At 39.4% G+C, this 16,807-nt stretch overlaps 1 protein-coding gene across 2 annotated transcripts in view; it reads left to right on the top strand.

Moving 5' to 3' along the window:
• The window catches only part of KCNQ5 (potassium voltage-gated channel subfamily Q member 5), a 492,894-nt gene that overhangs the window by 414,741 nt on the left and 61,346 nt on the right, over positions 1-16,807 (top strand). The window contains exons 8-10 of one of the 2 annotated variants that reach the window (XM_036414201.2): positions 2,950-3,044; positions 7,191-7,217; positions 15,864-16,084. In XM_036414201.2, coding sequence (XP_036270094.1) covers positions 2,950-3,044; positions 7,191-7,217; positions 15,864-16,084 — 343 coding nt within the window. The remainder of the gene's footprint in view (positions 1-2,949; positions 3,045-7,190; positions 7,218-15,863; positions 16,085-16,807) is intronic. The other variant, XM_036414202.2, reaches the window with a different exon arrangement.

Below are 16,807 nucleotides of genomic sequence, written 5' to 3'. Positions count from 1 at the left end.
ACATTGTAATTATAATTGTAGACAAAATTTTGAATTTGTTTGGCTGCCTAGAGCACCAGAGTCACCTGAAAGATGGTGAACTTGGCTTTCATTTGGCTCCATCTTGATTTGTCCTTTGGGTATATATGCCATGTAAGTTAAATCCCTTTGGGTCATAATTTTATTCTTGCCAACCACTTTGTGGTTTTGGCTTAAAATCTGGAAGCATCAGCTACTTGATCTTATGGTTGTGCTACTAGAAGAGAGAGAGCTAAGGACAGAACAAAGTTATTAGAGTATAAGAGTAATAGAGTTTCACTTTCCACTTAGACTTCGTCACTAATATCAATCCTGAGATAGATACCACTTATTCCTTTTGTGCCTCCCATTTAGAAGACATGTTAGGAAAAGAGTAATGAAAGGAATAAGAGCTTAGCCATTTAGATCAATTTGATAGAAAAAGGCAAGAAGCCAGGTTGCATTGTTAGGAAAATTTTCAATTTTCTGAGAGTGGCCTCTTTTGTCCCTGGTTCTTTATAACATTGGCAGGTGATGTCTTGGTCCCATTTTTTTGTTGTATAGTTGTGGGTTTTTTTCACTGGTGTTTGATCATGCACAGACCTACTGTGTACTTCTAGTTTTACATGAGTCTTGCTTTCAAAGTACATATGTATATATGGTGCCTTATATGAAGATTGTTTAATTAAAGCAGCCATCTAGGCCGTCGTGGTATGGGAGGTTCTCTGGGCTTCACTACAGAGGAAGCTGTAATAATAAATCCATGGGTTTTCATTGATTCCTTTAGACCACTGTGTAAATCGTGTTTGTGCAATAATTGCAAAAACTAACATTGTCACAACAATAATTGCTTTGTTCTCTATAAGATGTCATGATGCTTAGCATATGTTTTTACAGATTTTAGGATAAATCAACATGAGCCATGGAAGCAAGACTCTAGGCAAGGAACTCTGCTTCAATTACTTAAACCTTCCTTAATAATATTAAAAAACCCTCAGGTCCCATATATTTTAGTTTTTAATATCATTTCTTGAACATTTTACTGTAGTATAATGTGCATACAGAAAAGAGCACATATCCTAAAAGAACTGAGCACTCCTGTGTGTGTAAGCAGCACCCAGTTAATGAAACAGAATATGACCTTTCTGTACCCTTTCTCAATCACTGTTCCCAAGGGTACCCACTGTGCTGCCTTTTAAAATTGGTTTTCTTGAGGAGTTTGGTTTTTGTACTTTATGGAAATGGAAACACACAGCATGTACTCTTTTGTGTCTTGTTTCTCTCACTCACCATTATTCATGTAAAGGTCATCCATATTCTTGAATGTAGTGCTAGAGTACTCCAACTGTGTACTATTCCATTATGTTAATATTCACAGCGTATCTCTTTACTCTACTATTAATAGGTGTTTGAGCAGGTCTATGAAGTGTAATGTTTTCAGTGGGATAGCACGTATATTAATGAACAGGTATAAACATACTTGTTGAGTATATATAAAGAAGTGTGTAGCTATGTCAGAGGGTCTGTATGTGTTCAGCTTTGCTAGATAATAGCCAGACAACTTTCCAAAGTAGTTGTGTTAATTTTTAACTTTTTATTCAGCACACATTGCTTTAATGATACTCAGGAAAAGGAACATTATTAAATAGCTGTTTTCTTCATTGTAGTTTTTACAATCATGAATGGTGGTTATAGAGTAGGAATATGACTTGTTTAAACAAATTTGCTACTTAAAATAGAGTGCTTTGATTTATGAATTATAATTAAAAGTTTTCTCTTGGGATTTTTGAGGAAGCACTTGGTCTTTAGACATGTTTTTGGATTTATTACAAAGAAAGAAATTTGCCAAAGTCTATATGGATAGTACATTCAGGCAATGGACAGTTTCAGAGGGAAGCTTTGCCAACAGTCATCAAACAATCAGCAAAGGACCATGAGGGATTCTCAAAGCAAGAGCCAGTCACTGGAGATAATGTCAACCCTACCAATCCTTGTAAACATCTTATTTTATCTGAGCCTTTATTTTCTCAACCGTAAAATAGTGGGTCTTAATTCATACTCGGCAAGGATTTTACATGGAAATACTTCATATTATATATGTCAGGTATAATTATTTCAGGGTTGGGAACATCCAGCCTGCAGGCCATCTGAGGCCATAAAATCATTTGATCTGGCCCTGCCAAGGCATTAGGGGTGAGTTATATGTTTGATCAAATATAGCAGGCTAATTTTTAAGTTGATAATTTTGTATGGCCTGCAAACAATGTTATAGATACCCAAATGGCCCTTGGCAGAAAAAAGGTCTCACCCCTGAATTATGTGAAGTAGACATAGTTGTGTTATATCAAGGAGCTGCAAGTGTATTCTTAGACCATGACATTAAATCCTTAAGTGCCTTCCAAGTATTCAATACATTCCTAGAAAATACATTGTCCTCTATCTTGTTTAGCACTGTCTTCGTTTTTAGCGTTATTAGTGTTGGCACATTTCAACTTCATGAAATTTCACTAAATCATTTTAGCGTACTCTGGTGGTCATTAATTTACTACCTAGTTTACTAGTTGCATTGTGAGTTTCTAGTAGTCATTTGCCTCCACCTTATCAAGTAGTGACTAAAGATGTGCGGTTGGGTCCTACAATGCATGTTCACTCTCAGGTAGTCCACCTCAGATAATGTCATAGTTTTCCCTAACTAATTCAAAAGTTACTTCATGGAAGACTTCTTAGTATGCTTGTTCTTTGGTGTGAGTTGTTTTGAAAAGCAATCCTATAGACGTGGCAGAATATGTGTAACAGCCAGCTGAAAATGCCAAGCAAGTCGTCACCCCTTTGGATATTATTCAGGGCTAAAGATCCTTCATGTGTATTAACTTAATAATAGCCCTTTATTTCATTCTATCTTCTTCTCTCTTTTCTTTTTCTTTTTCATGTTCCCACGTACATTGCATGCAGTGTGTTTGGCGTAGTTATGCAGCTGATGAAAAATCTGTTTCCATTGCCACCTGGAAGCCGCATTTGAAGGCCCTGCACACCTGCAGCCCCACCAAGTAGGTATCAGTATGATAGCTGGTGCTGTAGTCGAGTCTCTTCAAATTTGCAAAACAAACCATACACACACATACACACACACACAAACACACACATACATACAAACACGTGCATGCAAATACATACACATGCACGCGCACACTCAGTGTCAATTTGGGGCCTGTCTTATTCTCTGCTTCTCTTTCAAACCTTTTTAGTAACAACTCAGGCACAAAACTCAATTGACCCAGTATCATTCCTCACTGTCCATAGATGTGTTTTAAAGATTAAAAGAATTTAAACTTCATAGAGATTTATTTCTACTATTTCATGGTATTATTTTCTAATGTCTCATTCTATAAAACCCACCAGAATTCTAAAGGTAAGCACCACTAGTTTTGAAAAATAATGGTTGTTTAAACTCCATCCATCATCTGACCCCAAACAGGGAGTGCTTTGAAAACAATATATCTTTTCACATTGAAGTTCCTCAAAGTCATTTCTCATCTAGATCCCCTTGGCTCTCCAGCTTTCACTTGCAGATCAAACTAACATTAATAGCAAAATAAGAGAAGAGTTGGAATCCTAGTATAATTACAGTTTACAATGAAGCAATGGGACCTAACAAATTAAAATTTGGAATTAGCATTCAAAATTTTTAAATAGTATTACTTACATTCACATTTCATTGGCCAAAGCAAGTCACCTGGCCATGCCTAAACTCTAGGAGGACAGGAAGTGCAGTCCTACCACGCGCCTGGAAAGAGAGGAGAACCTGAAAACTTATGAACAGTCCTGATGGTTACCACAGTGAAGTTTAATTTCCAAAAACAATCTTTAGTCCTGGAATCCTGGACTCCAGTTCCACTGGCAGAGCGCACATTAAATCATAGTCACCATCTAATTAAATAACTCTTCACCGTAACAACCAAAGTCAGTCAGTGCAGGGAAAGGCTTTCTGTGAGTCACCCAGCTTGGTTACAGCAGTCAGTTCCTCAGGTTGTTCAAACATTATCAAACTGCTTATCTAAGCTAGTATTTTAGAGCATCAGCCATTTCCCTTCATAATCCAACAAAACCTTCATCCAAGTTACTTCATAGGATTCCAGGCATCTAACTACTGTATCTCAGAAACTCTTTTTTCCTGATGTGAGAGAGAAATGGCTGGGGAAGCCTTCATGAGGTGTTCCCGGGGATTGAAGTCTCAAAAGGACCTCTGTGATGCAGCAGACTACTCCCTGTAGAGGGGGGCAGATCTATCAGGATCTGCTATATGGCTTCCCTGCCTTGCCCTGCCCTGCCCTGAGATGGGCTTCACTATTCCCATCCACAAAGTGAAGGGCAAGAGCTGGGCAAGATAATTTCTAAGCTCTTGTGGGCACGTCTCCTAAAAGTTGATATCAAAACTCTGTCAGCACCTGTGACAGAGATAATCATAGAATGTCAGGATTTTAAAGGGGATGGGACTTTAGCAAAGACAGAAGCATGGATGCTGTTGAGTGAATGTGTGGATGAGAATCCTCTTCATTTAGACCTTAAATTGTAGTTAAGTGCCCTTTATTGAGTACTGGACTCTTTCAAAGTTATAGTAGGGAAGAAAACAGGAATATAATGCTTGTGCTATCTATTCCTTGGGAGTGTGCATCAAAAAATTGGAATTACATAAAAATTGTATTTCTTTTCTTCACACCTGTATAATAGGAAGGCTAGCAGAGAAACCAAAAGACGGTTTTTAGGGGCTGAGAGTGGTCTGGCACCACATGTGATTGATTGGCTTACTCCGTCCATGGTTTTTGGAAGAAAACTCATTCTGAAGCCTGAAAAATCTTTAATAAAGAGTCAGACTCTTCCAATGCATAAACTTATTTTACTCACATAATTTCTCTCTCTTCTCCTTTGATATTTTTCCTGTTTTAAGTGGGGACAGGGAAGCGAAGAATTTAGGGAAACACCTTTATTATCCTGATCCACTGTGACTGTCAACCATCTCTCAATCCCCTTCCCTGCGTTCCCTCACCCACCCCGCAGACTCAGCCCACTTACTGAAAACAGAGATTTGTCCAACATGACACCTCAGTCACTAGCAACGTTCATGCGATCCTGGGTGTCCTAACATCTCTCCCACTAGCCATGCATCCTTGTTCTAAACTGCAGTGGTTCTTAATTTTGTTGTTGTTTTTCTTTGTTAAGCTGCTGAGAATGGGATGGTAATTATGCACTCTTTCCCAAGAAACATGTTTACTGCATAAAAAATTAAAACTTTGCCTACAATTTTAATGTAGTCATAACTCCCTGAAGCCAAGTTCGGAACCTCTGTTTTAGAAAGTAAACCTGCTTTAATCAAGTGTGTGGGTTTGTGAGGTAAATAATTTACAGTGACTTCGAGGGTATTTTTACATTTATAAAACCAAGTGTCTTATGAGCACAAAATGCTATGTAGTAAGAAATAGACCAAAACTTCTTTCTATTTACATAGTGTATTTTCCCATAACATTTAGGGCTTAGAAACTTCCCAAGGGAGAGATTATTCATTCATGCATGCATTCATTCAACAAGGCTTCATTGAGTACCTATTATGTGCAAGGTACTGTTCTGGGCACTCGGAATGCAGCAGTGATAGAGAAAAACAAACAGGTTACAATCTTGGACCTTGAGGAGTATATATTCAAGGGTTGCTGGGAAGAGACAATAAAAATAAATAAGTAAAATATTTAATAGGTCCAGAGGGTGGTGAGTGCTAAAGAGAAAAAGTAGAATAGGGAAGGAATTTAAGAAGCATTAGGGGTACAGTTTTAAATAGGTGGTCAACAAAGTGATCATATTACCAATAGCATTATCATCATCTTCTTCTTCATCATCATCACTTAAAAGCACCAACCGTGCTCTTGTTCCCGCAGGGGTCCTCAAACTTTTTAAAGTGGGGGCCAGATCACGGTCCCTCAGAGAGCTGGAGGGCCGGACTATATGAACTACTAATTCCTACTGTAACACCTCGGCTGCGCTCACTGCCCAAAAAACCTGGCGGGCCGCGGGCCGTAGTTTGAAGACGCCTGGTTTAGAGATACAATGGGATGCTTTGACTCCACCACCTCTTCTAGGGAGTGATATAGGAGAGAGGAGTGAGAATGGTGTCCAGAGAGAGGGGTGGGGTGAGGGGCATGCCACGCCCACTCAGACCTGCCAAGGATATGCCAGAAATTTTTTACTCTCCTCTCTGGCCTGGCTTGTCTCTTACATTGCCTTTAAGATCTCCACAATTGCTACTTTAAAACTTTGTTTTAATAACAAAAGGATTCATAAAAGGAACATATTTTCCTTGATTTTGTTCTCAAAGGAAATGGAGGCTCTACAAAGGGTGAAACATAGGTGAACATGTTATTTTAGGGAATGAGTCGCATATTTTGTGAAACTATAGGGACTTAAATGCCACGGATGCTCAGTGGTATCTTAAGACGTCAGAATTTAGATATTATCTAATCCAATGCCTTCAACTTATTCATAAGAAAACCAAGACCCACAGGAAAGTGGGGTGTCCACCCAAGGACAACGGGTCATTTGCACCATGTCGTACTGACCTGGGTCTGCTCAAATCGGTAATGAAGAACACCACCCAGCATGAGGCTGGAAGAGTTCTAACGACTTCCTATGTGCCTAGCAGGTGCTGTTTTCCTATTGTATAAAGTATGAATATAAAGTATGAATTACAATAGAAAAACAGCACCTGCCTTAACAAGTGACTGAGGAACCAGTCACACATTCATGAGTCCAGACTAAGAACCCAAAGTCTGTCAACAGCTCAGGGTCTACAGCTACAGTGTGACCAGCAGCATTCTAAGAGTTTCTCCTAGAGCTAACCAGGTCAGAACCACTTCTCCTTAGCCATGGATAACTCTGGCTGTTGTTCATTACATGTAGGCAGTATTGTTTTGGCTAAGGAGATGCTATGCTATCCCTGATCTGGGCCACAAAGAATATATGTTTAAAAAAAAAAAAAAAAAAAAAAAAACTAGGCACATTTATTATTTTTAAAATGGCTTCCATGGATCTTGCTTGAAAAGAATTACTCAAGGTACTAATGTCCCCAACCCCAAGTGGGCCATTATCAAGTGCTATAAATGTATTCACCAGTTTATCATCATTTCTCTTCTGTCTGCATGCACCTGAAGGAAAGAGCAAGGGGAAACATCAAGCAGGTTTGTGATCTTTTCTGCTACATGTTTGTTTATAAATCTGTGCCTAACAGATGTTTTAAATGTGTCTCATGTGAGTAAAATCGATCCACAAATACAAAATGATTAAAAGTGGCCTTTCCCAGGATTGCCTGCAGAGGTTGCTGTGTTATTGATTTCCCCCTCCCCTTGGGAGTGGAAGTGCCTTTCCCTCACCCACTCACTGCTTTGTACAATCTGCAGAGCATGCAACATTCTGGGAGAAATGATCGTTATAGTCTTTGGTTATTCCTTGCTACCATTTTCCCAGACAGAAATCTCACCCAAGTATTTAAATCCCGAGAAGCAGTGTAAGATATACTCCCTTCATCGGGGTCCTTCTTTAAAGTGAGACATTGAGCTTAGTTGGTTGTTTTGTGGGGGTTTTGCTTTGTTTTGTTTTGTTTTGTATAAAAAGAACACTGTGTGCAGGAGTTGGAACAGTCTCTGTGTGGCATCTCCAGCACACCGAGTGCTGAGGTTTACTTAGATGGCCTGATTCAAAAGAAGAGCCGCCCCACTCCCATCCTTTAAAAGAAGCTAACCCTCCCAGAAACTTAACCAAATAATTTAGGATCATTCTTTTATGCCTTCGAAGGAAGTGCTTTATCAGAGCAAACAGCAGAAATTTAGACCCAGAGGGAATAGGATGTGAAGGACACCATTTTAATCGGTATCCGTGAGTACCAGTGAGTACCCTGGGGGTCTGGAAGCAAAGCCCTGGACGACAGAGCCAGGTGACGGTGTGAAAAGTAGCAGAGGCAGGACCAGCAGGAGAATCCCAGGTGCCTGGGAGGGAAGAAGGGACACAAGTCTCTTTTTTCCATGATTGCCACAAAGGCATCCCGTGGCCAGGATTAGTGCCAAGGTGGGGGTCGGTGTGGGTCCAGGAATTGTTCCTTTAGCTTTGTTACTCAAACGACACTAATCATAACGTACTTAAACAGCGCTGAAACTAGTGTTGAAAGTTCACTTGGGGTGATGAGGCTCTGGGTCACCCATCTCTGCATTACATCAACAAGAGTCACAAACCAAACCACAAATGGGCTCATTTATGATGGCAATAGATGGGGCAGGTACGCCTACTCAGGGGAGGCCACTAAAGACCCTCCTTCTCTTATTTGGTAGGAATAGAGTTAGAGCAGACTTCGCCATCCTTCTGTTGTGATAACATTACTTGGAAAAGGTTACACAAAATAAGTCTTAACCATTGTAAGCTGTTTAGTGTCTCTGGTTGGATTTTAAAAGCTTTCCTTGTCTCGGGAGTTAGCCATTTACAAATTATCTCAAAGAGTGATTTGTCTTCAAATGCTAAGGTCCGATACTATCTTTGGCACAAACCTGATAGCCACCCGAGAGTAAGGTCACCTGTCTTGGTTTTATCCTTTAAAACAGAGCTGTTGGCAACCTAAAGGGGGAATTTGCAACCTCTGTGGCAGTCCTAAGTGAGGGGTCACCTTGTGCTCACTCGATAATATGAGCTCTTGTTCCAAATGTTAGCAAGGCAGAAAGCAAAGACAGGGTTAAGAGGTAACTAGGGAACATCCTCATTGTGATGGCACACTAGCCTGGGGAAACACATTTATATGAAAATTCCAGCACACTTATTCCACTAAATTGCTCAGAATTGTATGTGTGTTTTAAGTAATGATTGAGCTTCAGCCCCTCAGACAAAAAATGAACCTTGTAGTCAGCTGTCAAAAATCTACCAACCAAGCTTTTTCAATTTCATGATGCTCGTATGCACTGAAACATTAAAATGTTTTGCATACTTGTGACTGAGCTTATCAAAGGTAACTCACTTGAGGATTTGAATATATACAGAACAGCTGAGCAAACTTATTGATTTAGAAAATCACACACAGGGAGTTCTTGCTCCTCTGTGGTCATTGGATGTTTGGCAAAACCACCTTGACACATGCCATGTGCGTGTAACTATTTAGTATGCATATCTTACTGCTTCAAACACTTAGGTATTCTATCTGCTAAATATATACCACATCATCCTGTGTAAAGCTCTGACAGAGAATGTGCTTAGTCAATAATTCTTGGGTAGTGTAATAAAATGTCTCTGATCTCAAGTAGTTTATGCAAAAAGAGAAAACAACAACAAAAATGGGGGAAAGGAGAAACATAAAAAAAGAAAAAAAATGGAAAACATTTCAATGATTTGAAGGAAATAAGCTGAAGCTCCCATTTTACTATTACCTGAGCTTTCACCTTGGCAATGGAATTCATAACATTGCATAATAAATGTAGAAAGACTATTGTAATAACAATGGCAACAGTACCATCTTAGGAAATAACAAATTGGTCCTTACCCAACCAAAATATGCACAAAGGAAAATGCATTTATAATGAGAATTCTCCCTGAGCAGAGAGCAATCTGGGTCCAGAATATTGTTGATTAATGCTTGGCCCAGTTTTAATTGGAATGATAAATACAACCCACATGCAGAGCACTTGACAGATTGGGGCTATTGGGTTATTGATGGTGACTCAGATAAGCAAAATAGATACCCTTTAGCCAGCTCGCCAGATATCTCAGAGCTTGTGATCCCCTAAATCCTTCCTCCTGGTGTTTCATTGTGTTAAGAACTGGGAGTAACCCGAGTGTAGATGAGTTCAATACAGCAGGCAGTGACCCTCTCCTGGTGCCTGGCACTCACTCCCTCCGGAAAAGAAGGCCACATTGTAGACAGGGCTGTCCTATACACAGAGAGGTTTTCCTCTTTGCAGAATGGATTAAAGATCATAGTCAGTGAACTATATTCCCTGCTCTGGACTATTCTTGTTAAAGATATTTTGTCTTTCCACACTGAGGTCAGGGTATGTTCAAAAAAATTCATCTACAGTGTCTTAGGCCACTAAGAAAGATATCCAGTTCTGACATGGCTTAGCATTGTTTGTGACAGATCCAAAATTTTCTTTAAAAATACAATCACTCTCAAGAAGAGTTCAACTGAACAACAGTGAAAATAATATTTATTTGACTCTCTTTGTTAGAGGGTCAAATATGAATTACTGTTAGTTTCAACTGAACCTGCTCTGTTCTTCCTCTACTGAGACCATAAATACAATTTCCTTAACATTAATTAATTATTTATTTGTTTTCCTCTGTCTTCCCACTAATTTCATATGTGGTAGTGAATGTGCTTGTTAATTTTATGCTGATTAATCATTCCATTAAGTACTTTTTCCAACTCACTTTTTAAACTGGGCAGTTTTTCTTAGTTTGGGTATAAATTATCACTTTCAGAGAATAGAATTGGCCTGTAAACCCATCAGGCCAGATTAAGTCATTATTCTCACCTTGAGGTTTTATGTTCTCCTCCTCTCCTCCTTGACAAGGAGGTCAGTTAGCCACCAAGTAGTTGGTGAATTAGCCATCACGCTGGTACAAGCAGGCTTTTACTTCTTCCCACCTGTTAAGTTTTTATTGCTACAAAAATAAATCATACCATCGGAGATTCAGGGATCATCCATAAAGCTGTCTGCCTCTGTTTACCCTGCCTCCTTCTCAATCATTGTTGAACATGTGCTTCGAAGTTCAGCCGCCTTGCTCACAGTTTCTAAGGAATTAGCAGATCTCTGACAGACTTCTTAGTAGACTACCTGAAGTTGCTTTAACAGGTAGTTGTGAGACTGTGATAAAGATGCATCGTCTTAAAGGTTAAAGCATAAATTATATTGTTTCATCACATTACAAAACTGTGCTGCAATCCGCTGAGTGCCTTGTCCAAATGGCTCCTCCATGCTGGCTTTATTAGGTTTTGAGGAGATGTGTGGCTCTTATGAGAGAACTCTAGAACACTGATGCAAAGACTATGTTATACTTCTTCTGCATTTATTTTCCATATTTACACCTCCTTTCTTCTGTCTGCAATGGATGATCTGCATGTGCTGTTAAATGCAGTAAGACTAGGCTTTTTTCCCCAGATAGTCAACTTGTGCCCTTATGGGCAAAATCTTAGATTGTTTCTTTTTTCTTTTCTTTTTTTTCAAAATGGTCTCTTCTTCTGTTCACATTTATAGAGAGAGGGAAAGAAAACACATCATGAGACTTAAAATAAGAAACTTTTTTCTACCAAACTAGCAACCTAGAATCCTTTCTTCTGTCATTTTGAACAGGTATTCTACCTGACAATTGGTTACCTGTATTAACTATAACTGCAGGTGTTTCATACAAATCCAGAACTTTTTTTTTTATTATTTCAAAGCAAATAATGTTACCAACTTCCTGTAAATATTTATTTTTATAGTTCTGAAGTATTTTGTTCCTCAATTATTTATACCATGATGTATTCTAAAATATTTATATTCTTATTTTTATATGTATCAGATGCTAACACATCCTTTCTAATGCCTATATCAAAGCTAATTATTTGATCCTAACCATTAAAAGCACTAGATATATTTTGAGCAGCACAATTAACCTGCATAGTACTTACTGCTTAAATACGCTGTATTCTTATATCTGAAAAAGCAATATGAACACATGACTTTGTTTTTTCAAAATGGAAAATAACATCCCTCAGCACTTTCCTGGTGGTCAAATGCTTAATAATGTGCTACTCTATTTCCCTCACTCCTAGTAAGTTCTGTAGTAATAAGCAGAAGCTCTTCAGAATGCACACCACACGGAAGCAGAGGTACCCAGCATCCCAGCTATTGACATGAGACTTGAGAATGCCAGCTAACCTCAGGTGCATGACCAGGTTACAGCGTCACCCTACGGGAGCCCTGTTCTGAGACCCACTCTTTCTCATTTTCCTTTTTGCCTGTTGCCTGCTTGGATATTCTCTACCCTTGGGACACATTTGTCCTATTGGCAGGGCCCCCTCGCAGTCCTGGCAGTCATCCCCTTGGCGCCTCCTTGTGGTGGAACAACTGCTGAGCTGCTGCACGCACTGGATTGTTATGGCTCACTTGCCATATTGTGCCTGAGGCGAAAATCTGTAGAATGCTTATCTTATGAAGGGCTAAAACCCTAATTAAATATAACCACAACTACAGCATTCTAAGTCCAAGAGGATTACTGTGGGTTTACAGTGATGCCACACCATCCTCTGGCAGGAAATATCCACTAGTAGACTGCAGGCTAGGGCGTTTGAGTAACTTATACATCTGCTTCCCAGAGAAGGAAGAATTCCCTTGCAGAGCAGTTGTACAGGCTCCCCTGGGCATAGTCCTCGGCTGGGAATGTGAGACAGTATACTCAGATCCTGCAGTCAATGGCCACAGCGACCCTCTGGTTACTTTCTCCAAAGAGAGACCTCTTTGTTGTCCTGGGGATAATCCTTGGCATCCTTCCAAACAACAAGGTTACATAAATCTTCCTTTATATAAAATCATGTTTATTGATCAACACACACACACACACACACACAAAAAAAAAAAAAAAAAAAAAAAACAGGGAAATAATGAAAACTTCAATGGGTCAGTGAAGAACCTATATTTTTTCATCAATGTGTGTTTTTAATAATAGCTACCTAATCAGTTTAATAGCCATCTAATCAAGATGCTCTGTTGATTTCCAAAGAGGAAATGAAGTAAGAAAACTAATAAAACAAATGTTGCCTGGTTTAAAAGTTCTGGATTAGGATCTTATTTGTAACTTTCATACAATTATGTCAAAAGAGAGAGTGAAAATATTGCATTCTTTTCTAATTTGGTATGTTTAATATGTTTCTAATATGTTGAGTTCACTTTAAAAGAGTTCTTGAGAATTTTTAAATAGTAGTCATTGACAAATATTCATGTAATTTAGAAGAACAGAAGAAGAAATGGTACCTAGAATTCATATAAACTTTAAGTGCTTTAAATGCTATTAAGATTTAGAGGATAATATTATTTTCACTTTTCATTTATTCTTAGAGATAATATCAAAATATTTCAAAGGAGCAATTTTTAAAAATATTTTCATGAAAACAATTGTTTTTAAATATTTTGCTATTGTAAATGAGCCACGGTGGATTTGATACTTATTTGGGGTATCTTTTACTTTTTTTAGTAATTGAGATATTTTTTAAGGAAAAATTAGATTCTATATCAAATGTTTTTGTGATATATTTATTAGTTTTCTGTTCATTTGACTGACCTAGGAAAGAGATATATCCTGAAAATTTGAAAAAATAATTTTATATAAACTAAAACGCAACCTTCTGTAGCAATTAGGATCAGTTTGTTCCAGAAAAGGTAATCGATTAGATCAAGTATAGTGAGAACACTTGTAATGATAGCCATGTCCACTTAAGCCACTCATTAATCTAAATCAAGGTGCAGAGGTAAGCATATGTTCCTGAACCAGATCATCATAAATTTCAATGATGGAACAGATGTGCTAACACTGAAAAAAGATTTGAGATTTTTACCAAAAAAAGCTTGAGGAGAGTAGACATTTTGGACACTATCCCTTGAAGGGTTTGTTGAAATAATGTGAAGGCTGTAGAGGACATGTAGAACCTAGCCTGAGAATAAAAAGATGCAGTTTTATGATGTTATTGTTGCTGTTATTTAATATAATCTACCATTTAATCACACTCTTGTCAAGTCCAGAAAAAAAGCCAGTGACTGATGAGATTGTTTTAAAGGACTCTTGAACCCACTGACTCCATCACAAAACTGCCCAGCCTGTTCTTTGCATGTGCCATCAGCTAGTCGTGCTGGATTTAGCTACGTCTGCGTTTCCGAGGGGAGCTGTCAGTTGCATGGTCAATTGTTATTGTTCCCAGGACTCCCTGATCACCATAGTTCATTATTTGATTTGTTTTCATGTAAACACACATAAAACGTGGTGTCCTTTTAGAATATCATTTGTTAAGCAACTAGGCATGGAAAAATAAATGTTACTGTTTCTTGTTAGCTGCAAAACACATATCCACTAAACACATTTGCTGTTGGCATGCTGCAGTTGGGGACAGTGGACGTTGCGGTAAGTGGAAAAGACCAGGCCTCCACTTCGTCTCAGATAAACCCTTTCCATGAGAACACTGCTTCACGCCCCAAAAACGCTGCAGGTCCCAGCAGCTCCGCGTAGCTGCTTTAGTGACTGCCCTCCAGACCAGTGCCCCTCATTTCTGCAGGCCCTGGAAAGTCCTGCACCTCTTCCCTGATAACGGACATTTTCTAATAAATAGCAGCAGTTTCTTTTTTTTTTAATATATTTTATTGATTTTGTACAGAGAGGAAGGGAGAGAGATAGAGAGCCAGAAACATCGATGAGAGAGAGTCATCGATCAGCTGCCTCCTGCACCCCCGCCACTGGGGATATGTCCGCAACCAAGGCACATGCCCTTGTCCAGAATCGAACCCGGGTCCCCTCAGTCCCCAAGCTGACGCTCTATCCATCGAGCCAAACCGGTCTCAGCAGTAGCAGCAGTTTCTAAATGAAACAATATAGCTACACAAAGCTTCTTGCGGTTCATTTGACTCTCACAAAAATCCCCTAGTGGGTTATTTCTGTTGTCTCCGTGTGAGAGATGAGGACTCCAGAACCCAATCTGCCCTTCCCACCACATCACCCCACATCTCCTGGTCAGGAGAACATGGAGATGCACTTGGATTTTTTTTTTTTTTTAATAATTTTATTGATTTCAAAAAGGAAGGGAAAGGAAGAGAGAGAGAGAGAAACATCAATGATATGAATCATTGATTGGCTGCCTTCTGCACACCCTCCACTGGCAACCCTGGGCCTATGCCCTGACCAGGAATGGAACCGTGACCTCGTGGTTCATAGGTCAACACTCAACCACTGAGCCATGTCATTCGGGCAGTACTTCGGATTTTATCGTTGTTGTTAATGTTTCCCTTACCAACCTACAACAGTTCCACCCTAGCTGGCATCTAAGAACTGAATACCTGAACAAATGTAATTTACCCGTAGCTGCCACAGCAAATCAATAAACCTGTTTAAGAGCAGGCAATTGTGTTAGTGAACATGATGTCTCATTCTGTTCATCAGTCATCACATTCATTATATGTTGGGGCTGTTGTACTGTACCTTGTGTGGTTTCATCTCACAAGAATGAGTGTCAGCATAAAAGAAGTGCGGTGTTGTGTTGGTATGTTTAATATTACGTATGCAGTGCTACCAACTGCTATGAGATTGCATGAATTTATGGATATCGTAATCTTGCCTGGAATATAAAATGCATGCAGAATGTAGCTATCTATTTATATGTAACTATCTCCCTGTTTTCCTGTAGAAATGTTTAGAAATTGCAAAAAGAGATGCTCCCAAATAAAAAAAAGTAACTTTTTTTTTTTTTATTAATCTCAAAAGTTGAGGTTAAAACTAAAATCTGTTTTGGAAGCGATGACCAAACTAGTTCTTGGTTACTTCCAGTGTAATTGTATGCAAAGTACTGCATTTGATCTCAGCTCTTTCTCTGATGAATCCAGAAAGGGTGTGTATACCTGTAGTATGAGATTATCATCAAATGAATGCAAACAGATTGAACAAAGCTCCAATTTTCAATAGGAGGAAAATATATGTCTATGCTCCTACTTGCTGAAAACATTTTATTTACTGAAGTGTATATGACCATATACCATTTCATCAAATTATTTACCCAAGTGGCATGGAAGAAACTGCTTGAAATGGAATAATCGTGCCTCTGTTGTCCACAGTCAGAAGCTAAGTTTTAAGGAGCGGGTGCGCATGGCTAGCCCAAGAGGCCAGAGTATTAAGAGCAGACAAGCCTCGATAGGTGACAGGCGGTCCCCGAGCACCGACATCACAGCCGAGGGCAGCCCCACCAAAGTGCAGAAGAGCTGGAGCTTCAACGACCGAACCCGCTTCCGGCCCTCGCTGCGCCTCAAAAGCTCTCAGCCCAAACCCGTGGTAGACGGTAAGCGCTGCTTTTCCATAACCGTTTTTAACCTGATAAGGCCACCGCGAGTGAGGTTATGAAGTAATTCATTCTCCTCCGTACCCCCTGGAGATAGAAGGAAACAACCTTCGGGAAAGAATCGCTCGTTTGTCTCATTGGAAATGTATTCCTTGCCTCCTCTGGCAAAGGTACGAAACCTACGTTTACTTTGGGAAGCAGTTCTGGCAGCTGAATCTCAGTTTCAGAGAAATCCAACAAAACGTGGTTAATCCTGCACTCACATCTACAACACATTATCATTTATTAGACCAGGTCTGTGTCAAGATCAGCATGCCTGTCCTTTTGATGTGTATGTTATATCTGAGGGGCAGAGGCCCGACCTCTGAAGCACGCTCAGTGACGGTCTTGAAACCCACAGAGAAGGGTAACAAGCCCCTTTTGGGACAGCAGTGAAGGCCCTGTTCTCCCGTCTGCTGTGCTCTATTCGCCAACAAATCAGAGGCCACCGCTTATCTTCCTTAGAAAGGTCCTGTTGAAAGTTCCTATCTGATGATAAGTGGGATTCAAGTCCTTCTCCCAAGAGGAACTAACCTATTTTATTTATCAGACCACGTGTCAGACATCTACTTGCCAACACATTTTATCGAGTGCCACATCATTGTCGTGTTTATGAAATAAAACATTTTCTTTTTCGCTTAAGATTAGCTTGGCTTTCCTTTGAAGTGTGCCCCCCTGGGACCT

This window comes from Pipistrellus kuhlii, unplaced genomic scaffold (assembly GCF_014108245.1).
Source record: "Pipistrellus kuhlii isolate mPipKuh1 unplaced genomic scaffold, mPipKuh1.p scaffold_m20_p_5, whole genome shotgun sequence".
NCBI classification, from domain to species: domain Eukaryota; kingdom Metazoa; phylum Chordata; class Mammalia; order Chiroptera; family Vespertilionidae; genus Pipistrellus; species Pipistrellus kuhlii.
The sequence above is the reverse complement of the archived record's forward strand: the minus strand, read 5'-3'. Positions and strand labels throughout refer to the sequence as shown.